The sequence below is a fragment of the Symphalangus syndactylus genome, chromosome 3 (genome assembly GCF_028878055.3).
Source record: "Symphalangus syndactylus isolate Jambi chromosome 3, NHGRI_mSymSyn1-v2.1_pri, whole genome shotgun sequence".
Lineage (NCBI taxonomy): Eukaryota > Metazoa > Chordata > Mammalia > Primates > Hylobatidae > Symphalangus > Symphalangus syndactylus.
The window spans coordinates 45,029,133-45,053,842 of record NC_072425.2 but is presented as its reverse complement, the minus strand read 5'-3'; the positions used below and the strand labels follow the sequence as shown (position 1 = coordinate 45,053,842).

At 44.9% G+C, this 24,710-nt stretch overlaps 2 protein-coding genes across 5 annotated transcripts in view; one reads left to right on the top strand and one right to left on the bottom strand.

Annotated features, from left to right (window-relative positions):
- LOC134736184 (uncharacterized) overlaps positions 1–24,710 on the bottom strand; it is a 386,711-nt gene that overhangs the window by 289,535 nt on the left and 72,466 nt on the right. The window lies entirely within an intron of this gene.
- Positions 12,232–24,710, top strand: part of NR4A3 (nuclear receptor subfamily 4 group A member 3) — a 43,996-nt gene continuing 31,517 nt past the window's right edge. The window contains exons 1-6 of one of the 3 annotated variants that reach the window (XM_055271678.2): positions 12,232–12,765; positions 16,017–16,190; positions 17,088–17,159; positions 18,391–19,343; positions 23,033–23,162; positions 23,625–23,797. In XM_055271678.2, the coding sequence (XP_055127653.1) occupies positions 17,129–17,159; positions 18,391–19,343; positions 23,033–23,162; positions 23,625–23,797 (1,287 nt within the window). In that variant the 5' untranslated portion in view covers positions 12,232–12,765; positions 16,017–16,190; positions 17,088–17,128. Of the gene's footprint in view, positions 12,766–15,976; positions 16,191–17,087; positions 17,160–18,390; positions 19,344–23,032; positions 23,163–23,624; positions 23,798–24,710 lie in introns of those variants that run through there. The other 2 variants (XM_055271676.2, XM_055271677.2) reach the window with 2 other exon arrangements.

The window sequence follows — 24,710 nt, the reverse complement described above, 5'->3', positions numbered from 1 at the left end:
CAACTACAGTGGATACAGCCACCTAGAACCCAACCTGGAGAAAGACTTAAAGCTGAGTCTGGATCTAGTGAGAAATACTGCCATGACTGATTAGTGAGTCTACCATGACTCAAGTTCAGGCACAACACATAGCACATATTTGCCAACTCTGTTTCAGAGAAAATCTCCTAATTTCCCTCCACTGATAATGGAGTTCTCTGCTGCAGTGCCTCTTTATTCTTATTTTAATGGAGACCCAATATAATCCCTCCCATCTCTTCACTCTCCCTATCTAATTTGCATATATATACATATAACATATATCAAGCATGAACTCCAAAAAAATTTTTATATATAACCAGAGAGTTCCACAGGAATTCTGGAACCAAGCCTCTTTAGTAACCATAGAAAGGCTTGGCAGAATGGTTTCATTTACAAAGTGTCTCACTTAAAGCAGGCAGGGGGGCCTTGAGAGCCCAGGCTGGATGCAGGCCTAGGCAGGATTGAGGGACAGAAGGGAAAAGAGAAACGCAATCTATTCCCAGCTAAAGGTAGACTGGCCCACAGTTGCACAAAGGAACCAAAATCTGATTCTGAACAAAAGTGACTAACCAATAACTGGAGAATGCTTAAATAAATTATGGCAAATTATAAACTGTAGGTAGAGTTTATGTGTATCAAATGCACTTAGAAGGATAGGGAAGGACAACAGTGGTTATTCCTGGGTGAATTAATTTATAGCTTTTTTCTTTTTTCCTTCTATTCTTTATCTACATTTTTCTGAATGTCCTGTACTGCATATGCACCGCCTTTTTTATGAGGGGAAAAGAAGAATAATACAGGAAACATGTTTTTATCTTATCACTGGGTGTTTTGTTTGTTCCAATTAACCTCTTATTGCCTTTTAGTTAAGATTACTCTTGTCCAACTATTCTCCTATTACTGGGTAGCTAGGTTGCTTTAACTTTTTGAAATCACAAGCAATAAAATGCTGCCATAGCAGAAAGTTAACTTGAACTGTAAAAGAAAAATACTGGAAAAGTCCCTAGAAAATGGACCAAAAGTATCTCATCATTTTACACTGAAATTACCACTACTCAAAAACTATTAACAGGATATTCATTTTGACCAACTCATTGTTTTGACGAAATCATTGTTTCAATTAATAGCTGATTACAACAAATCAGTTAACCAGCTTGCTTTCAGCTAAATTGTACTTGACCAAATTGCTTTTGGCCAAAATAACTTTTAAGTCAAATTGGTACTGGACAAAGAGGGTACTACCAGCATCAGGGGGCAAGTCTGAAGGCAGAGATAAGAAACAGGATCAAAAGGTAAGCCTCAATAATAAAGAACAGGCAAGATGGCCTGGACAAGTTTAGAAAGGAAAGATAGCCTAGGGCAATGGTTCAAAGTGGAAGGATGTCTTTTATCAGGTAGCTATAAAACTAGCCCAAATAGCTTAGAGAATGCTAGTAAGGAAAGGTATCAAGTAAATTCAGTTTCATCTGCCTGCTTGGACACTCTCACCTAGTAGAACAAAGCTAGGGTTTTCCCTAGGTTCCACAGATGAAACAACATCTGCTTGGGGTTCAAACTGAGAAAGAATGTTTCCAAAATCATTTATCCACAGCCTCACTTTCCAAGTAAATGAGGTTCTGGAGCTGGCCATTGCATCATGGGGAATCCAACACCACCTTGTTGGCATTTTATGGTTCCCATCTCAAATTACAGAAGGTAATATCCCATGCTGCCAGACAAAGCAGAGGTAGCAGATGAGAGCAATTTGCATGGAGCGAAGCAACTCAAATTGGACTGCCTCTAGAGTAAAGGACCCAGGTAGTACACCTTTAGCTTCTAGAATAACTGATCACCATGACTAGAGAGAGCCCGAAGACATCTCCAGTTTAAACAGTCTTCTAAGGAACCTGATTACAGTTAGGATTTCTTTTTAACCAGTTATTGCTCAATGAAAAATCCTGGAGAGCTTCTGAGTACCCCGTATTCATTCCAACATTAACTGGCTGCCAGGCTGCGTGCGGTGTTGCTGAGGAAAGCAGGGAGGCAGCAGGGAGAAAGACATCTCTGCCACTGAAGAAGGTGTTCCACAGGAAGGAAAGCAGAGAATTGTATTCATATTCAGTCACAGCAGAGTAGGTGTGAAAAAAAAAAGGAGATGAATCAGTCTTGTTTTGAGTAAGAAGCAAAACAGCGTAGAGGTAGACTATTCACAAATGGTGTTGAGACAACTGCGTAGCCATTTGGAAAAAAATAAAGTTGGACCTACCTCTCATACCATACACCAGGAAAAATAGATCAAAAATTTAAATGTAAAATAGAAACCATGAAAGTAGTAAAAGCCAACATGAGGGAATTCTTTCATAACCTTGGAGTAGTATAGATTTTTCTAACTATGACTAAATCTAGAAGTCATAAAAGACTGACAAATTCAAGTACATTTTTTAAAAAATCTACATAGCAAAAACATCATAAGCAAAGTTGAAAGACAAATGACAAACTACGGGGAAATATGCTGCAACTCATATAACAAAGGGCAAATCTCCATATTATAAACAGCAACTACAAAGTGATTTTTAAACCACCCCCACCTCCCAAAATAGGCAAAGGATATAAGAGACACTTCACCAAAAGGAAATATAAATGGCTCTTAAGCATATGAAAAAGATGTTCAAACTTACTCATGAGAGAAAGAAATTAAAGTTACACTACGATAACATTTTCACCGACCAGACTGGAAAAAACCTAAGGTTAAATAACATATTGTTGGCAAGAATACGAGTAATCAGGCACTTGCCTATATTTCTAGTGAAGTGTAAACTGTACAACCTCTATGGAGAGTAATTTGGTAGTACCTATCAAACTACTATGATATATACCCTTTGGCCCAGTAATTCAATTTCTAGGAATTTGCCCTACAAATATATTTGCACAAGTATAAAATAATCTATATAACAAAAGTATTTATTGTAACATTACTTGTAATTTGTATCCCTCAATTTCTAGGAATTTATCCTACAAATATATTTGCACAAGTATAAAGTAATCTATATAACAAAAGTATTTATTGTAGCATTACTTGAAACAGCAAAAAGATTGAAAACTTCCCAAATGTCCATCAATATGGGGCTAGCTAAATAATGATATATTCACACAATGACATGAAGAGACCTCCAAGATAGATTATAAATGAAATATATCTCAGATATATCTCAGATATTTTTCCACTGTTATGGAAAGAACTCCAAGATACACTATTAAGTGAAAAAGGCAGAACAATACGTGTAAGCTTCCATGTGTATAAAAAAGGAAAGGGAAACAGAATTTATATTTGTACAGTCTTGGAAATGCATTAAAAAACTCTGGAAGGATGTCGGCACTTTGGGAGGCTGAGGCAGGCAGATTGCTAGAAGTCAGGAGTTTCAGACCACCCTGGCCAACATGGTAAAACCCCATCTCTACTAAAAATACAAAAATTAGCCAAGTCTGGTGGCTTGCACCTGTAGTCTCAGCTCCCAGCTACTCGGGTGGCTGAAGCGGGAGAATCTCTTGAATCCAGGAGGCAGAGGTTGCAGTAAGGCAAGATCGCACCACTGCACTCCAGCCTGGGCAACAGGGAGGGACTCTGTCTCAAAAACAACAACAACAACAACAACAACTCTGGAAGGAGGGTCATTTAGTAGGGGACAGGAGTGGAAAGTAAACTTCTCATTTCTAAATGCTTTGTCATTTGAATCATGTAAATGTATTATCTTTTCAAAAATTAAATCTTAAAATGTTTAAATATGTTAAGTAGATATAAGTTGAGTTCCTAGTTAATACCCTACATGTGAGCCTCTCAGTCTATGGGTGATAGATAGTAGACAAGTAACTATGCACTTGGAGGCCTTGAATAGTAACATCTAGAACTGGAAAGCAAAGTGAGGATTACAGTTGGAAATCAGAGTTGAGGAACTCACTGATGAACAGGTTATATATGCCGCCCAGGCAGAGACAGTGAAGAAAAGAGAAAAGAACACAATCTTGTGAAAGTATCGCAGCCAAAGTGGCATATCAAAATAAAGAGATAAGCCAGAGATTAATTCCTGGGGGTACCTGGGGTCAAAAGGTAAGGCATAACAATTCCTTAGGACACCTGAACCGGTTCTCAGTTCAAATACAAATGTCCCAGAGTGCTATAACTCAGGGGTACCTCCCTCAATCTGGGCAACCAGAAGTGTCTGTAGACTCAGTGCAACGGTGGAAGAGGGTAGTGCAGGAGCAGCAGCACAATGATGTATGCTCCTCTCTTATGCCTTCTCTGCTCCTCTCTTATGCCTAACCCCTGAGTGAAACTATCCCAGAAAAGTTCTAAGGCCGAGAGGCTGGTTAAAATAAAGAAAATAGAATATTTTGGATAAAGCTTCCTGCAAACTGCTTTCATTCATTCATCAAATGTTTATGGAGCACCACTCTTCCTCTTAACACCTACTCTTAGCATGCCAAGAACTGCTAAGTACTCAGTAAGTTCATCCCAAAGAAGATTCATCCCAAAGAATACATAGATCCAAGATAATTGAAACAAAAAGACGTTTTTAAAGACATTGAGACAACAGAAGCTGTTCTCAAAAAAAAATTTTAACTATAGAAAAGTCAATTTGACAACTATGAAAGACTACGGTAATTGGATCTCAAATTTTGTCCAGTTTATGCTATTGTTTTAAAAAATGAAACCAGTAATTTAAATGCAAATTTCCAGAATTTAGAAAAAGTTACGTAGTTTATTTCAATTTTACTAAACTTAAGTAGCAGAAATCTTTAAAATATGGCTTTCTATTCTCCTCACCACAATTGATAAAACAGGAAAACATAACTGGAAAAGGGAACTAATTCAGAACAGATGTCAGGGAAGAATTTTTCCAGTAGTGAACTATAAACATGCAGAATAAATACTGGAAAATGTATTGTGGTAAAAAAAAAATCAGAATCAGTTACTAATTACATGCTCTAAAGAGGAAACCAGATAGCTAAATATGTAGAATAGGCATTTAAAAAATAGATAAACCATGTTTTTACTATCTAAACCTAACTAAAATCATACCTCAACCTGTAATCTGTTAAAATTCAGATACCTCCCAATGCCTACAAAGTCAGCTCTTATTTATTTATAAAGGTCTATCCATCCACAAACCTAACAAGTTTGCAAATACAGCCTACTGTATTCATCCTGGTTGTTTTGCCAATTTTTTTTTCAACCTAACACATATTTGGTACTTTCCTTGTGACCTGCCTTCTCACTATTTCACTATTTATTTACACTCCGAAGGGAGAGGTAGACTTGCAACCCCACCATCATCAAGCCTTTTCTAGGAAGAAGCAGAAAAAGGACAGTTCTGCCTCCACTGCTACACTTTTTGTGCTTTGCATGCAGTGAGGATCAGAAAGGAACTGAAGAGGAGCAAACAACAGAATCCATTCCAATGAAAGTTTGCTAATTTGTATGAAGTCAATTTGTGACTCATCCATATTCAAATGAAGGCACAAAAACAAACTCCAAAGCTAAATATAAAATGACTTTTGGACTATCCAGGTTTCTGCTCGTTTCTACTTCATGGACAGAAGGCTGTGATGCTGGCAGCATTAACTCTCTCAGGCCACCAAGATCCCACTCAGTGGCTATAGTTCATTACCATGCAGGCCAAAGCAGTTTAATATAACATTACTACTAAAAGCACATGTGTTGTATACAAGACAGTTCATAAGTCTCCTGGCCATAGCAATCACTTTAGGAGACCAGGGCACAGCTGACTCATGATTCACAATATTTAACGTGTCTAAAAAACCATTCAACTTTAGAACTTGAAATTTCCTTAAAGATCATAAAGTGAGCCCAACACTATCATTTTACAAATAATATTTAGGCCCCCCGAAAAGATGAACTTACCCAAGGCTGGGCACCTTCATGGCAGCAAAGCCAGACCCAGGCCTCTGAGAAGCAGTCTGATGCTTTTTGTGATATATAGCATCTCACTGTTGGAGAATATGCTGAAGGAACTGAATTTGTATGTGAGGCAATCTTTTTGGTTTTTTTTAGAGTTGAAACGATGGGAAAGGGTTATGCAGTTATATTTGGAAAGAGGTATTTACTTCATCCATCAACTCTAGTTAAAAGGCAGATCTTGTTTCACAGGCATAAATAATATCCTGAATTGGTTTATCACACATGAGTAATAACTTTTCTCCCACAGATTATTGAGGTCTTCCAGAGTTTACCAATGATTGAGGAAAACATGACTAAGAAATAAACTATCTTTTTAACCAGACTGCAAGCCTGTCCTGACTCTTATCATTTCTAATGGATGAAAAGACATTATTTAATAAGATTTTAAAGTATTATTGGCACTTATACTATTAAGTAATCTTTCCATCTCAGGTTTCTACTTTTCCTAAAATTTTCTACAATTAGAAAGCCTTTCCTGATCTACTATGTTACTTTCTCCTTGTTAAAGTAAATTTTAATATTAAGTCATTGATATTAATATTCAATCATATTGAGCTTCTATCTAAAAATTCTAAAAAATCGTAATCCAAAATTGTTTTGCTCATTTTGCTTCTGCATGTAGTAGCATGCAAACCTATTTCAATATATTTTGGAAAAGATAAGAGATTCAAGAATTTTCATATTTAATTGGTTATACAAAAATGTCATGGTTCTCAATTTTCCAAACCTTAAAAATTTTTTTCCAAAAGAAGTTGATATCAACATTTCCTAAACTACAGCATCTAGTCCATAAGTGAGAGAAAGCAGCATAAGAGAAAGTACAAATAGAGGCGAAAGAGGTTAGAATTAGAGTCAAACCAAAAGTCTATCAGGAAAAAAAAAATCATAGCAAATCTTCCTACGCAGATACAATAGATACAAGCCAAACTGCCATTTTTCTTGTTATCACCACGCTGCTGTGTGGGCTTGTGGCAGGCACCTTGATAAAGTATGTTGTATTTGGAGTATCAAGTTGAAGTAAAGAAAGCAACCAATGAATAAACTTATATATGCCCACTAGTGCCCAAAATACCCTATTCCAGCCAGGCATGGTGGCACATGCCTATAATCCTAGCACTTTGGGAGGCAGAGGCGGGCAGATCACTTGAGGTCAGGAGTTGGAGACCAGCCTGGCCAACATGGTGAAAACCCCATCTCTACTAAAAATGCAAAAATTAGCCAGGTGGTGTCAGGCACCTGTAATGCCAGCTACTCCAGTGGCTGAGGCAGGAGAATCACTTGAACCCGGGAGGTGTAGTTTGCAGGGAGCAAAGATCGTCCCACTGTACTTCTGCCTGCGTGACAGAGCAAGACTCCATCTCAAAAAAAAAAAAAAAAACCCTAATCCATATAATTTGTTACTTACAATATGGCTATTCTCTCTATTCGTATTCAAATTAAAGGAGACAACATTTTATGGACGTTTACTGTCCATATCAAACATTCTTAGGTGCCACAGGGATTTCAAAGATGTGTGGGGTATGCTTTTGAAGCTTACAGTTTGACAAGGGAATAGACCATGGACACAAGAGCACAAAAAGAAGGCAGAAAAATAAGAACTTTGTGAAAGACTCTGTGAAAGACTTTGTAAAGTAAATCTGAGTTCACTTCTTGGGCTAGTTTTAGAGGAAGAGTAAATTTCAATTAGTGGAGAAGAAGAGGAAGGAGGGGATGCCATAAAAAGGAAAACTATGAACAAATGTGGGAGGTTGAAAGGACGTTTGAAGAACAGTGAGAACACCAGTTTGACTAGGACAGGAAAATTCTGTGGAAATAAAAGAGGCTCTAGGTTTGATTTTGGAGAAAATATCCAGCTGCTGAAGACTTTTGAGGCCAAAAGTTATATAACAAAATCTAAATTTTAGGAAGACTAATCTGGCAATGATGGAATTGATAAGGAATGGCAAGCATGTAGGTCAGATAGAAACTTACTATAATGATTGCAGGTTACTGAACCAGGTACATCTCGTGTATAAATAAATCAATGTCAGCTGAAGTTACTAAATTTTATATATGTACCTTAAATATAGTATAGAACTTCTACATTGATTCCAGAAAACTTGAACTTACAATTTTTTACTTTTCTTTCCTGTTTTCATCCTAGGTAACAACTTCTGGCTTAGAATTTTTATTTCACCATTCCTCACCCAATCTTTGCATTAATAAGAAATCATCATCTTTATATATTAGTAAAGGCAACAAGATTATACGTCATTACTTCATCAGAAGAGCATTTAAAGCAATTTAAAACAATTGCTTTATATCACACATTGTTTCCCCCAAATTTCGTATTTTATTTTCTAAGAGAAATAGTTCTTTCTTGCAGGCACATTAGGCTTACAAATCCAAAACAAAATGAAAGGTAACTATCCAGTGAATCTGTAACGGTTAATTTAGATAGTTCTTTAACAGGCTGGCTGCTATAAGCATCATGAAAGCAGAAACTTTGTGTTTCTAGTGACATATAAATGTCTCTCTTCTGTTACAGAAAAAGGACTGAGCCAAGAAAGTTTTCAACGTTTCACAGATTAAGGTAGTCTTATTTGATTTCCCAAAAGAAGAGATAAAAAAGTTAATAAAATATTAAAAAGGAAATTGAGATTACTGAAATAGTCACATTACATGTGCCTTACAGATTATGCCTGGTTTCTAATAAATCCGACTTTTGAAAAGGTATAGAGCTTTATATTAATTAAATTAGTAGATACTAATTCGAAAAAAAAAAGACTCGAGAAAAACTAATTCTGTTTGGGTCACCTAAAGAACAGCATACGTTTAGGGACATACGATTAAGCAGAGGATGGTGTCTCCGTCTGCGAGAGAGCTGTGTCTCTGCTTCCATGAATTTCCATTTGAGTTTTAAACGGCTGCCACTCAGTGACCTCTCCAGCAGTCAGTCCCCCTTCCTACTCAGAGAAGCACTGAGCCAGGAACAGTGGATTGGCTCCGGGAGGTCAGACAACAGCCCTCAGTCTAACAGAGCAGTCCAGGAACAGATATTGGCCACTTGATAGGAAGAAAAGGATGTAAAGGAGTAAGGATGTAAAGGAAGGAATGGATGTAAAGGAGTAAGGATGTAAAAAACAGAAAAGGATGTAAAGGAAGGTGGAGGGGAGAAGGGAGGAGGATGCACAGAAGTAACCAAGATAGAGGTCCAGAAGACACACCCACTCAAAGAGAGAAAACCTTACTTGGAGGTTCTCAGCCAGGGAGAAGAGTTTTTTTGTTTTGTTTTGTTTTAAATTTAGGTAAACAAGGATACTGGTATGAAACGGTCACTGGAGCCCAACTTATATGAACAATTTAGCAGCTTTATAACAACCCTGAGTGGGCAAGGACCTTTCATACATATTAACATTTAGAAAATGTAGTTTATTGAATAAATTCATTGAAAGATGTCATGTTTCCTAAAAACTGTACCTAATTTTAGGGTTCCTGCTTACAGTGATTCCAGTTCTGCATGAGAGTTTTAATTGAAGGAGGATTAGGGGGGTGAGGGAGGTGCAGAACACAAATGAAATTTTTACAGCATGGAAATAAAAGTATTTTTAAATCTTCTTGGGGGTGAAGAGTTAGGCAAGAAGTAATACGTGGAAACTGTCAAGTGCTTCTCTACACATCCACCCACCAGATACCATCGCAGCCGGCTGGGGGAGTCTCCCTCTTCTTGCCTGACAGCTTCACTTTCTTTGAGATCTGGAGCTGGTGATCACACTGGCCCGTCATGGTATTTTCAGTTAACAAAGCAGTTACTCAACAGGGGAAAAAGCCACAAAGGAGCAGAGCAGCTGCTGCTGCATCCGTGATGCAAGTGCAGGATGAGCCCCGGGCCGCCACCGCCGCCTCGGCTCCTCCGTGACGTCCGGGAAGGGTATCCCCGGCACTCAGGAAGTGGTGGCCGCGGGCAGCTCCGCCCCCACGCGACTCGGGGCTGGCCGAGCTGCCGCGTGGTAGGACCGCCGGGCCTTCCGCAGGGCGGGCGGGGATCACCGTCTCCCCACCTCCGCGCGCACACACATGCACGGGCCTCGCGCCCCGCTGTCGCCCGCGCCTCGCCCTTCTCACTCCTCACAGCCCGCGCCGGACGAGGAGAGCCGCCAGCGCCCCCCTCTCTCCCACGGCTCGCACCCACTCACCCCGACCCCCGGCGCCGAGCCCGGCCCCGCGTCGCCGGTCACCAGACCGGGTCGAACCGAGTCCAAGATGGCGACTCCGCCCCCGCCCCCTCCGCACTCCCGGCGGGGTAAGGGCGCCCCCTCACGCGGCGGGCTCGCGCCCGAGACCCGGCTAAAAATAGCCAGGCCCGACTATATTTGGTTCGGCCGGATCCTGGCGCGGCCGCGCGCTCCCCGCCCCGCCCCGCCCCGCCCCGCTCCGCCCCGCGCGCGCCCTGCCCCGCCTCTCGCGGCGTTGAATGGAGAAGGGGCGGGGGTGACCAAGGGGAACCTACTCCGCTATCTGCGGCGCGCGCCGGCGGCGGGTCCCGGCCAACCGCCGAATTTAGTAACATCGCCTGCGTCAATCACGCGCCTCGCGTGCGTCAGCGCCGCGCGGCTCCAGGTCCTGCTCCCCCCATCAAGCCTTTGAATGGATACAATGTAGCAGCGCCCTCCTTCCTTCCGAGGCTGGATTGGAACCCGTCGCAGTGCAAAGACTCGGTTGCTCTCCGCTGGGTCAAGTTTCGGGGCATCCTCCCACGATCCTCTCCGCACCACCCTGTCTGAATTGGAAGTGGAGGCGAAGAAAGATATACATGCCATATTTACCTATATGTAGTCTGTTTTCAAGTTTCTGGTCCTAGCTCGAACCTTCTTCGATTCTGAAATGTGTGCTGTCTACAAAGGAATCCTGTATCTCTCCTCGGCGCAGCCCCCCCACGCCCCCGCCACACACACACAAATTGGGACAGGTCAAACATATAAAACGGTATTTGTGATTCAAGCGGACCACATGGGGACCACTCTTATCTGCATTGTTTCACTCAAATATTTTCTCCTGTCCAAAAATTCATTTCTGAAAGAGACTGCGTTCACTCAGCAGCAACCTTTGGGACTAGGGGTCTTTAACTCTGATAAATTTTGTTTTCATCAAGAAATTTACACTTAAATTTATCATTTCCAGGAAGAAATTGCTCTCCCTCATACAGTCACCCAGGCTTTCGGCACACCATTTCATGACAAATGTGTCCCAGGAGACCAAAGCAAATCCCCTAGCGAGGGACTGACTAATAAATCCTGTTGATTGATTTCGAAATGTTTAATTTGGGAGATGTGGGCGGAGGGCATCTACAACCATCAAAAAGTGAAAGTGCTAGTTGAGAGTTCCATTTCTGACCCGGTGCTGGGGAGGAGGAATGATTTGCAATAGGCAGACCCACTCAGCTGTTCAACACGTGTGTGTTTGTTTTATACACATTGAGTAGTTTCTGCTGCAGCGCGCGTGTGCATGATGGATGTGCACTTCGCTGGGTTATAACGTGTCCAGTTAAGAAACCCACGCCGTACGTGTAAAGAAATCAAACCTCATCCCCGGAACCATCTGCATCCCTGTGTGAAACATGCACCCAGTAAATAATGCGGGGAGGGCGGATTAGCCTGGGCGCAGAGGACCGGAGAGACGTAAACAGCTTTAGAACCTTTGCATGAGGAAAGTGCAGCTGCATCTCAGGGCGTCTTCGGGCTTGTGCCAGACGCCTTCTGCACTGGCTGCCAGGTCACTGGAGCTGGTCAGAAGCTGGCTGGCGGAGCCTTCCCTTTCGGAAGAGCTATCCTCTCCCTTACCCCCTCGCCCTGGCTCCGTGCCTCGGGGCAGCCTCGGAGGCGCGCCAGCAGCACTCCTCCAACTCTACTCCACCCGAGCCTGACAGCTGGGCGGTCCCGCCTGACCCGTGGGCAGGCCGCTGCACCCTCCCACAGACGCACGCCCTGGCGAGAGGTTCCGGTGCAAAAGGGCTGGCACCGCGGGTCCGAGAAGCCCCCAGGCCGGGGTCGGCCGTGCGGCGGAGTTTCCATTGTGCGGCCGTGCGACTGGCCGAGGAACGCGCGCGCGCGCACACGAACACACACACCCTCCCTCGCACACGCGGAACCGGCTGGGCCAGGGGAGGGAGGAGGAGGGTGACGTAGCGTCCCATGGCGTCACATTGACGTCTCGCATTCCAGGCACTCTATGGAGAGGCCGCTAGGGCTCCTGTGGCATAAATGACGTGCCGAGAGAGCGAGCAAACGCGCAGCCGGGAGAGCGGAGTCTCCTGCCTCCCGCCCCCCACCCCTCCAGCTCCTGCTCCTCCTCCGCTCCCCATACACAGACGCGCTCACACCCGCTCCCTCACTCGCACACACAGACACAAGCGCGCACACACGCTCCGCACACACACTTCGCTCTCCCGCGCGCTCACACCCCTCTTGCCCTGAGCCCTTGCCGGTGCAGCGCGGCGCCGCAGCCGGACGCCCCTCCCGGGCTCACTTTGCAACGCTGACGGTGCTGGCAGTGGCTGTGGAGGTGGGAACAGCGGCGGCATCATCCCCACTGGTCACAGCCCGAGCCAGGACGCCCGCGGAACCTCTCGGCTGTGCTCTCCCATGAGTCGGGATCGTAGCATCCCCCACCAGCCGCTCACCGCCTCCGGGAGCCGCTGGGCTTGTACACCGCAGCCCTTCCGGGACAGCAGCTGTGACTCCCCCCCAGTGCAGATTTCGGGACAGCTCTCTAGAAACTCGCTCTAAAGACGGAACCGCCACAGCACTCAAGTACGTATGAGATTCGCCCAGTTAATAAGGGGACTCGCTAAAAAAGTTGGCTTGCTGGGAAGCGTCGCTTCTGAAATTGACAACTTTGAGTGTGGGGTTCCTTTCCCTGACCTTGCCGCCTGGCTCCGGCTTTGCTAGCCCAGCGGCCCGTAGGTTCTGATCTGAAACTTTTCCCATGTAGTGGGCCCGCGGGGATCTCTGGAGCTCGTGGGATTCCTCCCCCCACTCGAAGAGGCGAAAAGCCTCTAACAAAGAGGAGGACCGGGATTTGTGCTATAGCGGCTCCAGCGATGTAATTCAGGGTATTTCGGCTCTAGTTGTCATGGTAATGATGCTCTCGGCGGCGGCGGCGGCGGCAGCGGCAGCGGCAGGGAGTTGCAGCTCCGGTGATGAACGGCAGTAATTTTCCTGCCTTTTAAGTAGGATTGAAAATAGGAGCTCTGGTGGGTCCAAGTAAATGTTCCTAATGGTGGCACCGAGCTGGTTCTCTGGAAGGAAGCTTAGGAGGGAAGGGCCTAGGCAGCGGCGGCTAGTTTGCAGAGGCACTCGGAGGACCTCAGGAAAGAGGGCGTAATTGTAGGAATGTGGCTTATTGTATTGAAATGAGCCTGGGGTTCCACTAGGCACGTCTGCCTGGCGTCGCTGACATGCCGGTTTACACTTTTCCCTTAGGAGGTAAATCGGGTGTAATTGGCGACTCCCGCGCACTGACACGTGTGGGGACGGTGTCCCTCTCCTCTGGACGTTGGCTCGGTGTGGGAAAAACATGCTTTTTCACTGACAGAATTCGCGCTTTTGGAGAAGTTGCTCCGAGTGTTTTACTCTTAGTAGAAATGAAAGTTCTCGGTGGTGAGACGAGAGCGGTCATGCAAGCGCAGCCTGCGGAGACTGACTTACAAAGGCACCTCTCCAACCTGTTGGAAGCCTCGGGGCAGTGGCGAGGAAGAACGCATTTGTCCCTTGATTTCCAAAAACGTTCTTGGAGATTGGCTTTTATTTATTTATGCGTCCGGATTCTCCAGAGGGAAGAGCTGCGAGGAGTTAGTAATCAGAAATGTCGGGCTGTGATCCCAGGGCCTTGTGGTGCCGGGAGAGAAGTGCAGGGAGCCGTCAGTCATTCCATCGCGAGTCCATTGCCGGATCTCCTTTTCCCACGACCGGGAAATATTTTGTAGAATCAAGTTAGGGAAAGAAAAAGCTGCCCAACGTGGCTAATGGGCACAATGAATGAAGTTACTTTATTCGAGTTATTTTCGCTGAACAAGATGCTCGCAGAGTTAGTATCAAAGACTCCTTAGGCCACAGTAACCTCCACGTCCGCTCTGCCCCCCACCCCCGGCACCCATCTACCCCGTTCCCTGGGACCGTGCGCTCACAGAAATTCTTCCCCGCGGTTTGTCTCGTCTCGCTCGGTCTTTCTGAGAATCTCAGTCTTTCCCTTTCTGTCAGTCTCTCCTTCGCTCCTCTTGCCCCCGCCCAACCTCCGCCCCCGCTCCCCAGGGTTGGAAACTCCGCAGAGGAGCCCCGGTCACAATGGTGCGTTTCACGGTTTCCTCCACACACTTCACCACGGGGAGGGGAACACGGGGGTGTTCCTTTCGTCTGCCCACGAGAAAGAAAGGGGCTTTGACAGGGGTAGTTATTTCTTCCTAATTTACAACCCCAAGGCTCTGTGCTCCCGGCCCCGGCGGCCGCAAGCCGGAGCGGCGGAACGTGTTTCCAGGCACTGAGGCTTTGCCTAGGTAACCGGCCGTTTGTGGGGCGGAGAGAGCGGCGGGGCGCTGGGCTGGGCTGGAGGAAAGACTGTGTGGGTCCCTCCCGCGAACGCTGGGCTCTTGAGGGGAACTCCTTCGTTGGGGAGAGGCGGTCCCCGCCCACCCGAGTTCAGAGGCCGCCTCTCAGAGAACGACTTCGCTTGAAAGGCCCTCAGGGAATGCGGGACGGGAATGCGGGCACCCACTGAAGGGGCGGGTGGGGGATTGCTGGAGACCCCCATTGAAGATGCGGGGAGACGGGAAGCACATGCTACAGCCGTGGGAAGATCCGCTTCTACCCGCGCTACCTCGAGCGCAAGCTTTCCGTCGGAGCAGCTCCAGCTGGGGCTGGGGGTGGCAAGGGAATCCCCCATTTCCTGGCTGTCGAGGGTTTCCTGGACCTGGGGGCCCCCAGTCCCTTTCTCTCTTCCTGCAGGCAAGCCCCGGGCTCAGGGGCGCCAGGAGACGACCCTCGTGGCCCCGCGCACCTCGGAGGTTTTTGGCTTAGTTTGATTTGGGGTTTTTCGGTCCATGTTCCCACTCTTCGAGCTGCGCCCACCCCGGGCAAAGGGGGCGCTATAGGCCGGAGTTTGGGGCACCCAGTTCCTTCCCTGAGGCCTGCTGAGCTGCGCTTTCAGCTACAAAGTTTCGCTGAGGCTGTGCGCTGAGACGCTGGTCCCCGATCCGCGCTCGGCGCCCTCAGGAATGTGCCCCCGCTAGGCCGCTGGGTGGCTAGGAGACTCCAAGCCGCCCACCCTCGAAGACACCTCCCTCTGGGTGCAGAGGACCTGCCTCCGCTCGTCCCATCAGCCGCTAACGCCGTCCGCTTCGTCCCCTTGCTTCCAGCGCCAGCCTTCTCTTCGCTGTGCCCTTTTGTTTGCTTGACCCCTGGCCCTCGAAACTCGCGGCTAATAGAAGCGAAGCTCCATTAGCATTTAGAATGAAAAGCGCAGACTTTCTTAATTCCTCGGGGCATTCATGCATTCGTTCCGGACCTTGTGCATTTCCTATGCAACGTGTAAAATTTGTATTTGAGGGGTGGGGGCGGGCGGAGCTGGAAAATGGCTTTTTTCCGCTGGTGAACACTCACTGACCCCCCCGTATTCGGGCGGAGCTCGTTCCTCAAGTGTTCTGCTTTCTTTGGTTTTCCTGACTTCGTAAGCTCGGAATCAATTGTGGGGGCAGAGAGATCAATTTCTGGGCGATAACAGGCTGCGCGGTTTTTTTTTAGCCTCGGTTCTGGTGCCACAAAACGGTGGTAGGCGCAGTGGGTTCCTACGACCTTTCCTCGACTTCCCCGAGGCCGTGTGATGCTTCTTGCCCGGGCGGACTCTTGTACCATTCATCACCCTTAATTTTATGATAATTCTTTGTAATTAATGTAGCATTTCTAGAGGTTGCCAACCAATTCCCCCAGTCCTCAATGCGCCCAGCCCGGGCCGTAGTGACCTATCCTGGTCTCACTGTGACCTATGTCCTCTCTCACCGTGCCTGTAGAGCCCACTGCGGAAGAACGCAGCCCGGCAAGCCCGGGTCCTGAGCCTGGACCCTTAGCGGTGCCGGGCAGCACTGCCGGCGCTTCGCCTCGCCGGACGTCCGCTCCTCCTACACTCTCAGCCTCCGCTGGAGAGACCCCCAGCCCCACCATTCAGCGCGCAAGATACCCTCCAGGTAGGTTCGAAGGCACGACCCTTTTCTCCTTCCTGGCTGAGGGAAGTGGGTGGGGGAACCACACACTCGGCGGGCAGCGTGGTCGACCTGCCCAGTGCCAGGACAGTGACTGCTGGTGGCGAATTTCACAACACAGGTGGCTTCCTCACAGGAAGCTCCTCTGTATACCACACCCTGTTGCTACTGAGTGGAGCAGCCAAATTAAATTAAGCTTGCATTGCTCAAAATTAATTTCCCTAAGAGAAATACAAACACACCAATAGATTAGGGTATTTTATACATTTTTAATTTGATTTTTGCTCTTCTTTTATAGCCAGTGTACACATGTAAGAGTTATGGAATCACTTAGAGCAATACTGAGCATTTTCATTTATATAAAACCCAAATCATTTGGGTGCAGAAGTTTGGATGATTGAAGCTCGGAGGGAAGGAGAAAAGCATTTGAGCTGAAAACCAAAGAGTAAATTTGAGTTTGGCAAAAGAACAGATTGCACGTTTGGTTTGTACCACCTCCTTACAAATTTGTTAAAGGAATACTAGGTGCCAAGCCTGTGTGGGCACCACAGATAATGCAGATAAATAGAATACAATCCCAGTAAGCTCATCTTCTAGCTAGAAACCTCAGAAAGACACAAGTAAGAGCAATAGAAAGGGATTGGCCAGAAAGAATGACAGAAAAGACTAATGGAGAAATCCTAGAGATGCTGAAGGGAGAAGGAGAATAGATGAAAGATCAGCCAGTGTTCTTTCTTTTAAATGATTAGCTTTTCATTTCATCCCAACAACTGGACAGCAAGATAAGTAACTGGACTTCAAATTAGTGAGTGTATTTTTAAGGCCCTGCTTGTTAAAGAAAGGCTTGAACTGGCCTCTCCTCATCACTGCTTCTTCCAACAGGCCCTCATCACCTTTTTTCAAGTCAAGATTTCATCCCATACATGCATGACTCAATCAGATTTGGAAATGTGGGTAAGAGAAAGATGTCAAAGGAAATGTGAAGTATTCACTTCTCTATTAGTCACACCTTTTACACCAGAGACTCCAAAGAGGCGTTAAGCACCTGGTTTTCCTTTGGCTCAGAAAAACCAACCACCAGAAACCGCCGTTTTTTTTTACCATTTATATTTAGCCATAAAGAAAGGAAAATGATTAGATAAATCATCCACTACATCCAATAATTCTCAGAGCCTTCTCACTCAGTTCAGCCTCTATGAACAATAGTAAGCACCCTGGATACCAGCCACTTGGGGGGCAACATAGTCAAACTGGCAGAGAAATCAAGTCTATTGAGAAACTGCTGTTTTTCATGGGTACTAATTCTAGTGTCATAAGGAAATACCTATACTAACTTGCCTATTATGATAGTTATAAACTGTTATCACAAAACAGCCACTGATATGTTTTATTAGTTAGAATTGGGATATATATATGTGTGTGTGTGTGTTTATGTATATGTATATATATATAGGTGGGTGTTTTGTTGCAGCTGCTGATCTTTTTCTTTGCAGATGGTACAAACTCCCCCGAGTCAATTTCCTGGGCCTATGTCCCCACCTAGCTGACTGAAGTTATCAACAGGGGTCCAGTTTGTGCAGGCTGCTAGCCCTATTGGAGGAGTGGGGAGGGGGTGGGAGAAAGCAACCACAGCGTGTGTGGGCAGCCTCAGTTGGCACTCATAAAATGTTAGAATGTCAACTCTCTCCCTTGGCCACTAAATCTCTCACAGTGTAGTTTTTCTTGACTAACTCAGGTTTACAAATCAATGTGTATGCCTTGGGGGACCAATGGCCTCTTTCCCCCCAAATAAACCACTGGCTTTGTCTTTGTGCCCCTAGATTATAGCTAAGGAGCCACTCCAATTAGTTTATAGGATTCAAAGCCTCTTTTTAAAAACATCTCTGAGCTTATGAGGAAAGACTTCAAGTTTCCCAAATCTAGTGGAGGACAGGGCAAGGGAGAGAAGATAGGTACAGAGGTCCACAAGAGGCCAGGTTTTGGCACCCCTTTGTCAGGAATTCAGCTTCCTTACTAGGGATGAAGAAAATAAGTGTGGGGCTTTGTGTCTATGCTACCAGAAGGAGGAGAGGATGACACTTCCTCTCTGTTTCCCAGATTAGAGAACAGTGAACCCAATGCTACCTGTTGGCTAGAAAACAAGTGTTAACTTGCTTCTGAGAGACCCTTTTCTCTGTCCCTGCAGATATGCCCTGCGTCCAAGCCCAATATAGCCCTTCGCCTCCAGGTTCCAGTTATGCCGCGCAGACATACAGCTCGGAATACACCACGGAGATCATGAACCCCGACTACACCAAGCTGACCATGGACCTCGGCAGCACTGAGATCACGGCTACGGCCACCACGTCCCTGCCCAGCATCAGTACCTTCGTGGAGGGCTACTCGAGCAACTACGAACTCAAGCCCTCCTGCGTGTACCAAATGCAGCGGCCCTTGATCAAAGTGGAGGAGGGGCGGGCGCCCAGCTACCACCACCATCACCACCACCACCACCACCACCACCATCATCACCAGCAGCAGCATCAGCAGCCATCCATTCCTCCCGCCTCCAGCCCGGAGGACGAGGTGCTGCCCAGCACCTCCATGTACTTCAAGCAGTCCCCACCGTCCACCCCCACCACGCCGGCCTTCCCCCCGCAGGCAGGGGCGTTATGGGACGACGCACTGCCCTCGGCGCCCGGCTGCATCGCGCCCGGCCCGCTGCTGGACCCGCCGATGAAGGCGGTCCCCACGGTGGCCGGCGCGCGCTTCCCTCTCTTCCACTTCAAGCCCTCGCCGCCGCATCCCCCTGCGCCCAGCCCGGCCGGCGGCCACCACCTCGGCTACGACCCAACGGCCGCTGCCGCGCTCAGCCTGCCGCTGGGAGCTGCAGCCGCCGCGGGCAGCCAGGCTGCCGCGCTTGAGGGCCACCCGTACGGGCTGCCGCTGGCCAAGAGGGCGGCCCCGCTGGCCTTCCCGCCTCTCGGCCTCACGCCCTCCCCTACCGCGTCCAGCCTGCTGGGCGAGAGTCCCAGCCTGCCGTCGCCGCCCAACAGGAGCTCGTCGTCCGGCGAGGGCACGTGTGCCGTGTGCGGGGACAACGCCGCCTGCCAGCACTACGGCGTGCGAACCTGCGAGGGCTGCAAGGGCTTTTTCAAGGTGAGTGCACGCCGCCCCCTCCCCTCCGCACCCAGCCCCCTCGCTGAAGGGAGCTTGTGAGTGTAGGAGCATCCTTGTTCTTCCCTGTTTGAGGGCTGTAATTGGCACATCATGCTTTCCTACAGCCCTTCCTAGCACCTTCACATCCATTTTCTCAGGGGCTTTCTACTGAGGTCCATGTGCAGCAGGCCACCCCAGACGGACTCCGGGGGTCCGTGAACCTCCTGGCCTGACGCTGCCCTATGAACATTTTTCTGGAGAGCTTTCAGCAGAGTCTTAAAAGGACCTGTGACTTCAAAAATGCAAAAACCTCATTGCTTTGTCTGTCTCTCCAGGGTGTCTGAGGGGATAGTGTGTGCGTACCAAGCCCTGGACATTTGTGTCTCATTTAATCCTTACAGTAAGAGCTGGGGCTGTAGAGTCAGACACATCTAAGATTGAATTCTGGCCAGTCATTAGCTATTTTTAGTAACAGTGTTTTAAAGGTAGATATTAATTTTCCTTGTTTTGTAGATGAGGATGTTGAGGTTTGAAGAAGTTAATCAGCTGCCTCAGGACACACCTTCAGAGAAGGGAGATGGGGGCAGGATGCCAACCCATGTTTGCATGACCCCAAAGTCCACTCCCTTTTCACAGCTCTGCAGCTCTGGGAGACAGGGACAACTGTCTTCTTCTATGGAAAGAGGCAGCTCTTTCCATAGAAGATAGAACTTGGAGTCTTGTGTCCTCTAGGACCCTTTCCCTACCTCTGTACCACATGCGGTGCCAGGTGTAGACATAATTCATTCCCTCATAGGCCTAACGGAGAAATTTTACAGTGGGAGGGCCATCAGCCTCCTCCGTATTTTACCCACGAGGAAACTGAGGCCTGGAGCTGTGAAGCCTTATGCAGGCTGTAAGCAGTGATTTAGCTGCCCATGAGATGTTTCCAACTGATTTCTCCTGACTCCTGAGTTCAGTGTTATTTCTGCCACTTAGGGAAAAGACCTTGCTCTTTTGCTGTGCTACCTTTTGCTATTGACTCCCAGACTTTATCAGACACTTACTTCTGTGCCATCCTTCTCACTCCTCACCACACTGGCCATTATTTCAGTCATTTACAAACCCACAGAAATTATTCCTTATCCTCTACTGCTGGACAGGGTAGAGAGAAAGAGGAAGCAGGATGCTGATTGGGTAACTTGGATTTGGGAGGCCAATAAGATATATCTGGGAGTACACCAGAATTGGAGAGAGAAGACTCAAATAGAAGACCTTGATCTTCCACCTTCCAGTTGTATCATGTTGGGCATGACACTTCATTCTAGGCCTGTTTGCCTATCAATGAGTAAAACTCAGAGAAGAGCTGTGTATTCAATGAGATAAAAATATATATGAAAGTGCTTTATAATCTTTAAAGTGCTGTACAAATAGTTCATTATTAAACAAAAGCTATAAAGTTTTGTAAAAATGCACATTTGTGGAGGAATATACATAGCAACAAGCAACAATTATTTTTGATCTTCAGATTGTAAATATCACTACCTGAATTCTGCAGAGAAATGAGAAAATGTTTGGGGAAAGACTGCAATATGTTAAGTGCCCTACAGATGTTTGGGATTATGATATTTTAAATGCAGAATCTTGGTCATTTTATTTTATGTTTTAGCCACTGAGTTTAGCCATTTTTTGTTTTAACTACTCAAGCTTTATCAGAGCTACTTTCAAATAACTGCATTCCTTTAGCAGATTTGGTTTTTACAGGATTTCAGTGGAAAATGCTGAAGGACAGTGAAACTGGCAGCAGAAAGGGGGAAAAGAAAAAAACAAGAATTATGAATAATCTACAAATATAATTATCTCTAAATAATTGAGAGTTGACCAAAATACCAGAGTGGTAATACATTCTGAGTCTAGAAATGTCGATTAAGTGTTCCCCAACAGCTTCCCTTTTCTGCAGCAATCCCTTGAAAACAAATCTATACTTGAAAGGGTGGGGGCAAGATGGGGGAGAACCACCCCACAGAACTGTTAATTAAGGGAACCGGAGCAGGTTTTGCCCAGTGGCTTTCTACCACTAAATTGAGTTCTTTAAAAATGTGACATGATGTGCAGTTAATGATAGGAATTCGGTGACTGAACCATAATGATCTCTCCCTGTCCTTAAACTGTGCACACACACAAATGTAGGGAAGGCTTCAGGTTATTAGGAAAATGTATACCTGAAGCAAAATGCCATCAGCACTCAAATTGGCATATAGCCTTGAGGATGATGGCAAGAAATAGAGTGTTAGAAATTACTCATGCTCAATGAAAGCTTTATTCAGGAAACACACGTTTCCTACCCTTACAGACTGCTAAGAATTTAAATGCTGGAACCTCAGAAGTATGCCTGTGTTGCAGAATTTTGTATTTTAAACTAAAATCACCTACTATGGCAGGGGAAACATGTCTTAGACTTGAGATAGGTTGGCTTTGTTATATTAAGTTTTATATAAGCAATCTAGAAACTGTCCCCTAAAATGAAATTAAAAGGTAACAGGGTAAAACTGAAACATGGGAGTTGAGAATGACTGAAAGTAGATGTTAAAAGCAAATCTAGATGTTTGAACACAAAATAGATCATGAAGCCCAAGTTACCTGGATTTATTTTCTTTTTTTTTTAATGCAGCCCAGGCTTCCCAAATAAATTTCAACTTCCTGCTCTATTTGGAGTTGTATAGATCCAGGTAATTTCTGAACAGTTTCACCCTAAGTGGTAAAAATACATTCATTTGCACAAATGTTTTCAATTTAAAAAGCAAGCATTTAAATTTGGAGGATGAAATATATTTATTTCTCCATGTGTCATTTCCAAATTATATGGATTCTGAAAAATACAACATCATTTTTCTATCCAACCTTAAGTTTTATGATTTTTTTTACAGTATGGTTACTGTGTCTATGTCAATAGACATTTATGAAATGACCTATTAATAGGAATTTTCACTGAAAATATATGGCTGTCATATATCTTTGTCTCATTTTTTTTTTGTCCCTTGGCGTTTTTTGTTTTCTTCGTTGTGTATAATAATGATTTGTAATAACCACTTTTAAGATTTTGCTTTGAAAATTCAGGAATGGACTGTTTATCACATATGGTCTTTAAAGATAAAATAAGCTACACAGGATGATTAAGTTAATTTTTTTGCATTAAAACATTATTTCCTATATGTTTTAATTAGAAAAATCCAGATTTTGCTTTTTATGATTTCATCTCTGTTAACAAAGCCAGTTACTGTGATATTTGACTTACAATAGTGATAGCAAACAAAGTACATCCCAGATAATTTTGATTTTATTTTAATAAGGTCAGCAATAATCAGGGGAGTGGAACAAGTAGAAAATTGTTCCCAAAGGGATATTAAAAGTGGAGATAATCTAATTCTCCAAGGTATGATATGTTGACCTGGTAATTTCAGATATGATTTTATCATTCAGAGTTGAGTGTCTCCTGAGACTTGCTTTAGAACAATCCGAGATGATTTTCATTGTCAGCAGCTAACACTAATAAAATTGTTTTTCCTGCAGGCTAGCGTGTTAGGAAATTAAATTTATCGAATTATACGAATTGCACTGTCGCTTTTCACATTGTAATTAAAATACATCTTGTCAGGTCCTACCTCTTTCCAGAAACTATCAGCTGACTATCTCGTATTATATTTTCTCAGAGAACAGTGCAGAAAAATGCAAAATATGTTTGCCTGGCAAATAAAAACTGCCCAGTAGACAAGAGACGTCGAAACCGATGTCAGTACTGTCGATTTCAGAAGTGTCTCAGTGTTGGAATGGTAAAAGAAGGTATGGATATAATGCTTTTTACCCAGTTTGCTTATACATATTCTCAGAAATCACTGAAAAACAGTTAATATTTACATTGGGATGGTGAATTTTTCTAGTTCCTTTTTCCTTTCAACATTTTATTTTTATCATATATATCTACATTTTAAAATAACTGAGGACTATTTATTCTAATTTCTCAAAATTAATAGAGGACTTGTATACATACATCTTTGTTCTATTTAAGAAGGAGACTTTTAGGGCTAATTCATTACCAAATGTAAATATTGGTGGCTTTTATGCTGCTTGTTTCAACTCTCATGAAATCATTGTGTGAATATTATTCCAAACTTATTACCACTTTAAATGGTTAGTCTCATTAATGATTGCTCAACTGTAATGTGTTTTTATCCCTTTTTGCGATTTATGGTCATTCATTCCATAATCTTTGAAGATGGTTTTATTTGTCTCTTTTGGCATCAGTTGTCCGTACAGATAGTCTGAAAGGGAGGAGAGGTCGTCTGCCTTCCAAACCAAAGAGCCCATTACAACAGGAACCTTCTCAGCCCTCTCCACCTTCTCCTCCAATCTGCATGATGAATGCCCTCGTCCGAGCTTTAACAGACTCAACACCCAGAGATCTTGATTATTCCAGAGTAAGTTTTATGATTTCCTACTTTCAAATGAATGATCAGGGTCTCTATTTATGGCTACTAGTAATAAGAGTTTATTGAAAGATTTTGTGTCTGGCACCATGTTAGACAGTTTTCATACTTTTTCTATATTTCTCGCTTCATTTAGCAATTCAATGCATCCATTGCACCAAATAATTTTTGCCTTATTGAATCTCTAAATGCCTTAACAAATGACCCTGACAGTGCTGCACCTGTCATATACATTGTTGCAGGATTCCTGGTGGTTGTGCCAATGAAAATCTGCACAGGCGAACTACAATTTGTAGATTTATCTCATGATCTAGACAAAGTGACTACTGTTTTTTTTCATATTGTGTTCAAACCATCTGGGTGAGCCTCAAGTTATTCCTAAGCAGTTTATCCAATTGCATCAGCATTGACTGACCTGCTGCTTATTCAGAGGGATTAGACCATTGGTAGAGAGAAGTGAGCTCTGGCTGTGACATCAGATGTCAGGAGGACTGGGATGGAACGCCACCTCTGCTACTTCCTGCCTGTGTCACTTGGTTCTTGCTTTTGGCTCTCTCCTGCCTACAGTGGAAATGACTACAATATTTAACCTCAGAGGGGTGTTCTGAACACCAGTCACACAAGAATGATGTTTGTGAAAACGTTTTTAAGACCATAAATTACGATTGGTGTTGTTATAGTTAAGTCAACCAAAACATATCAACATTTTTATTTCATATGGGATATAGTAAAATCCCATCAGTCTGAACCCTGCAAATTCCTCAAAATTTGGATAACACAGAGAAGAACCATGAGAAAGGATTTTCTGAGCAAATGAATAAACAGCTCTGTAAGGCAATTTCTTTAAAGGACTTAGAAAAGCAAACTTCTAGCAAAACAGGGTCTCAATGAAGAGGGAAGGGAA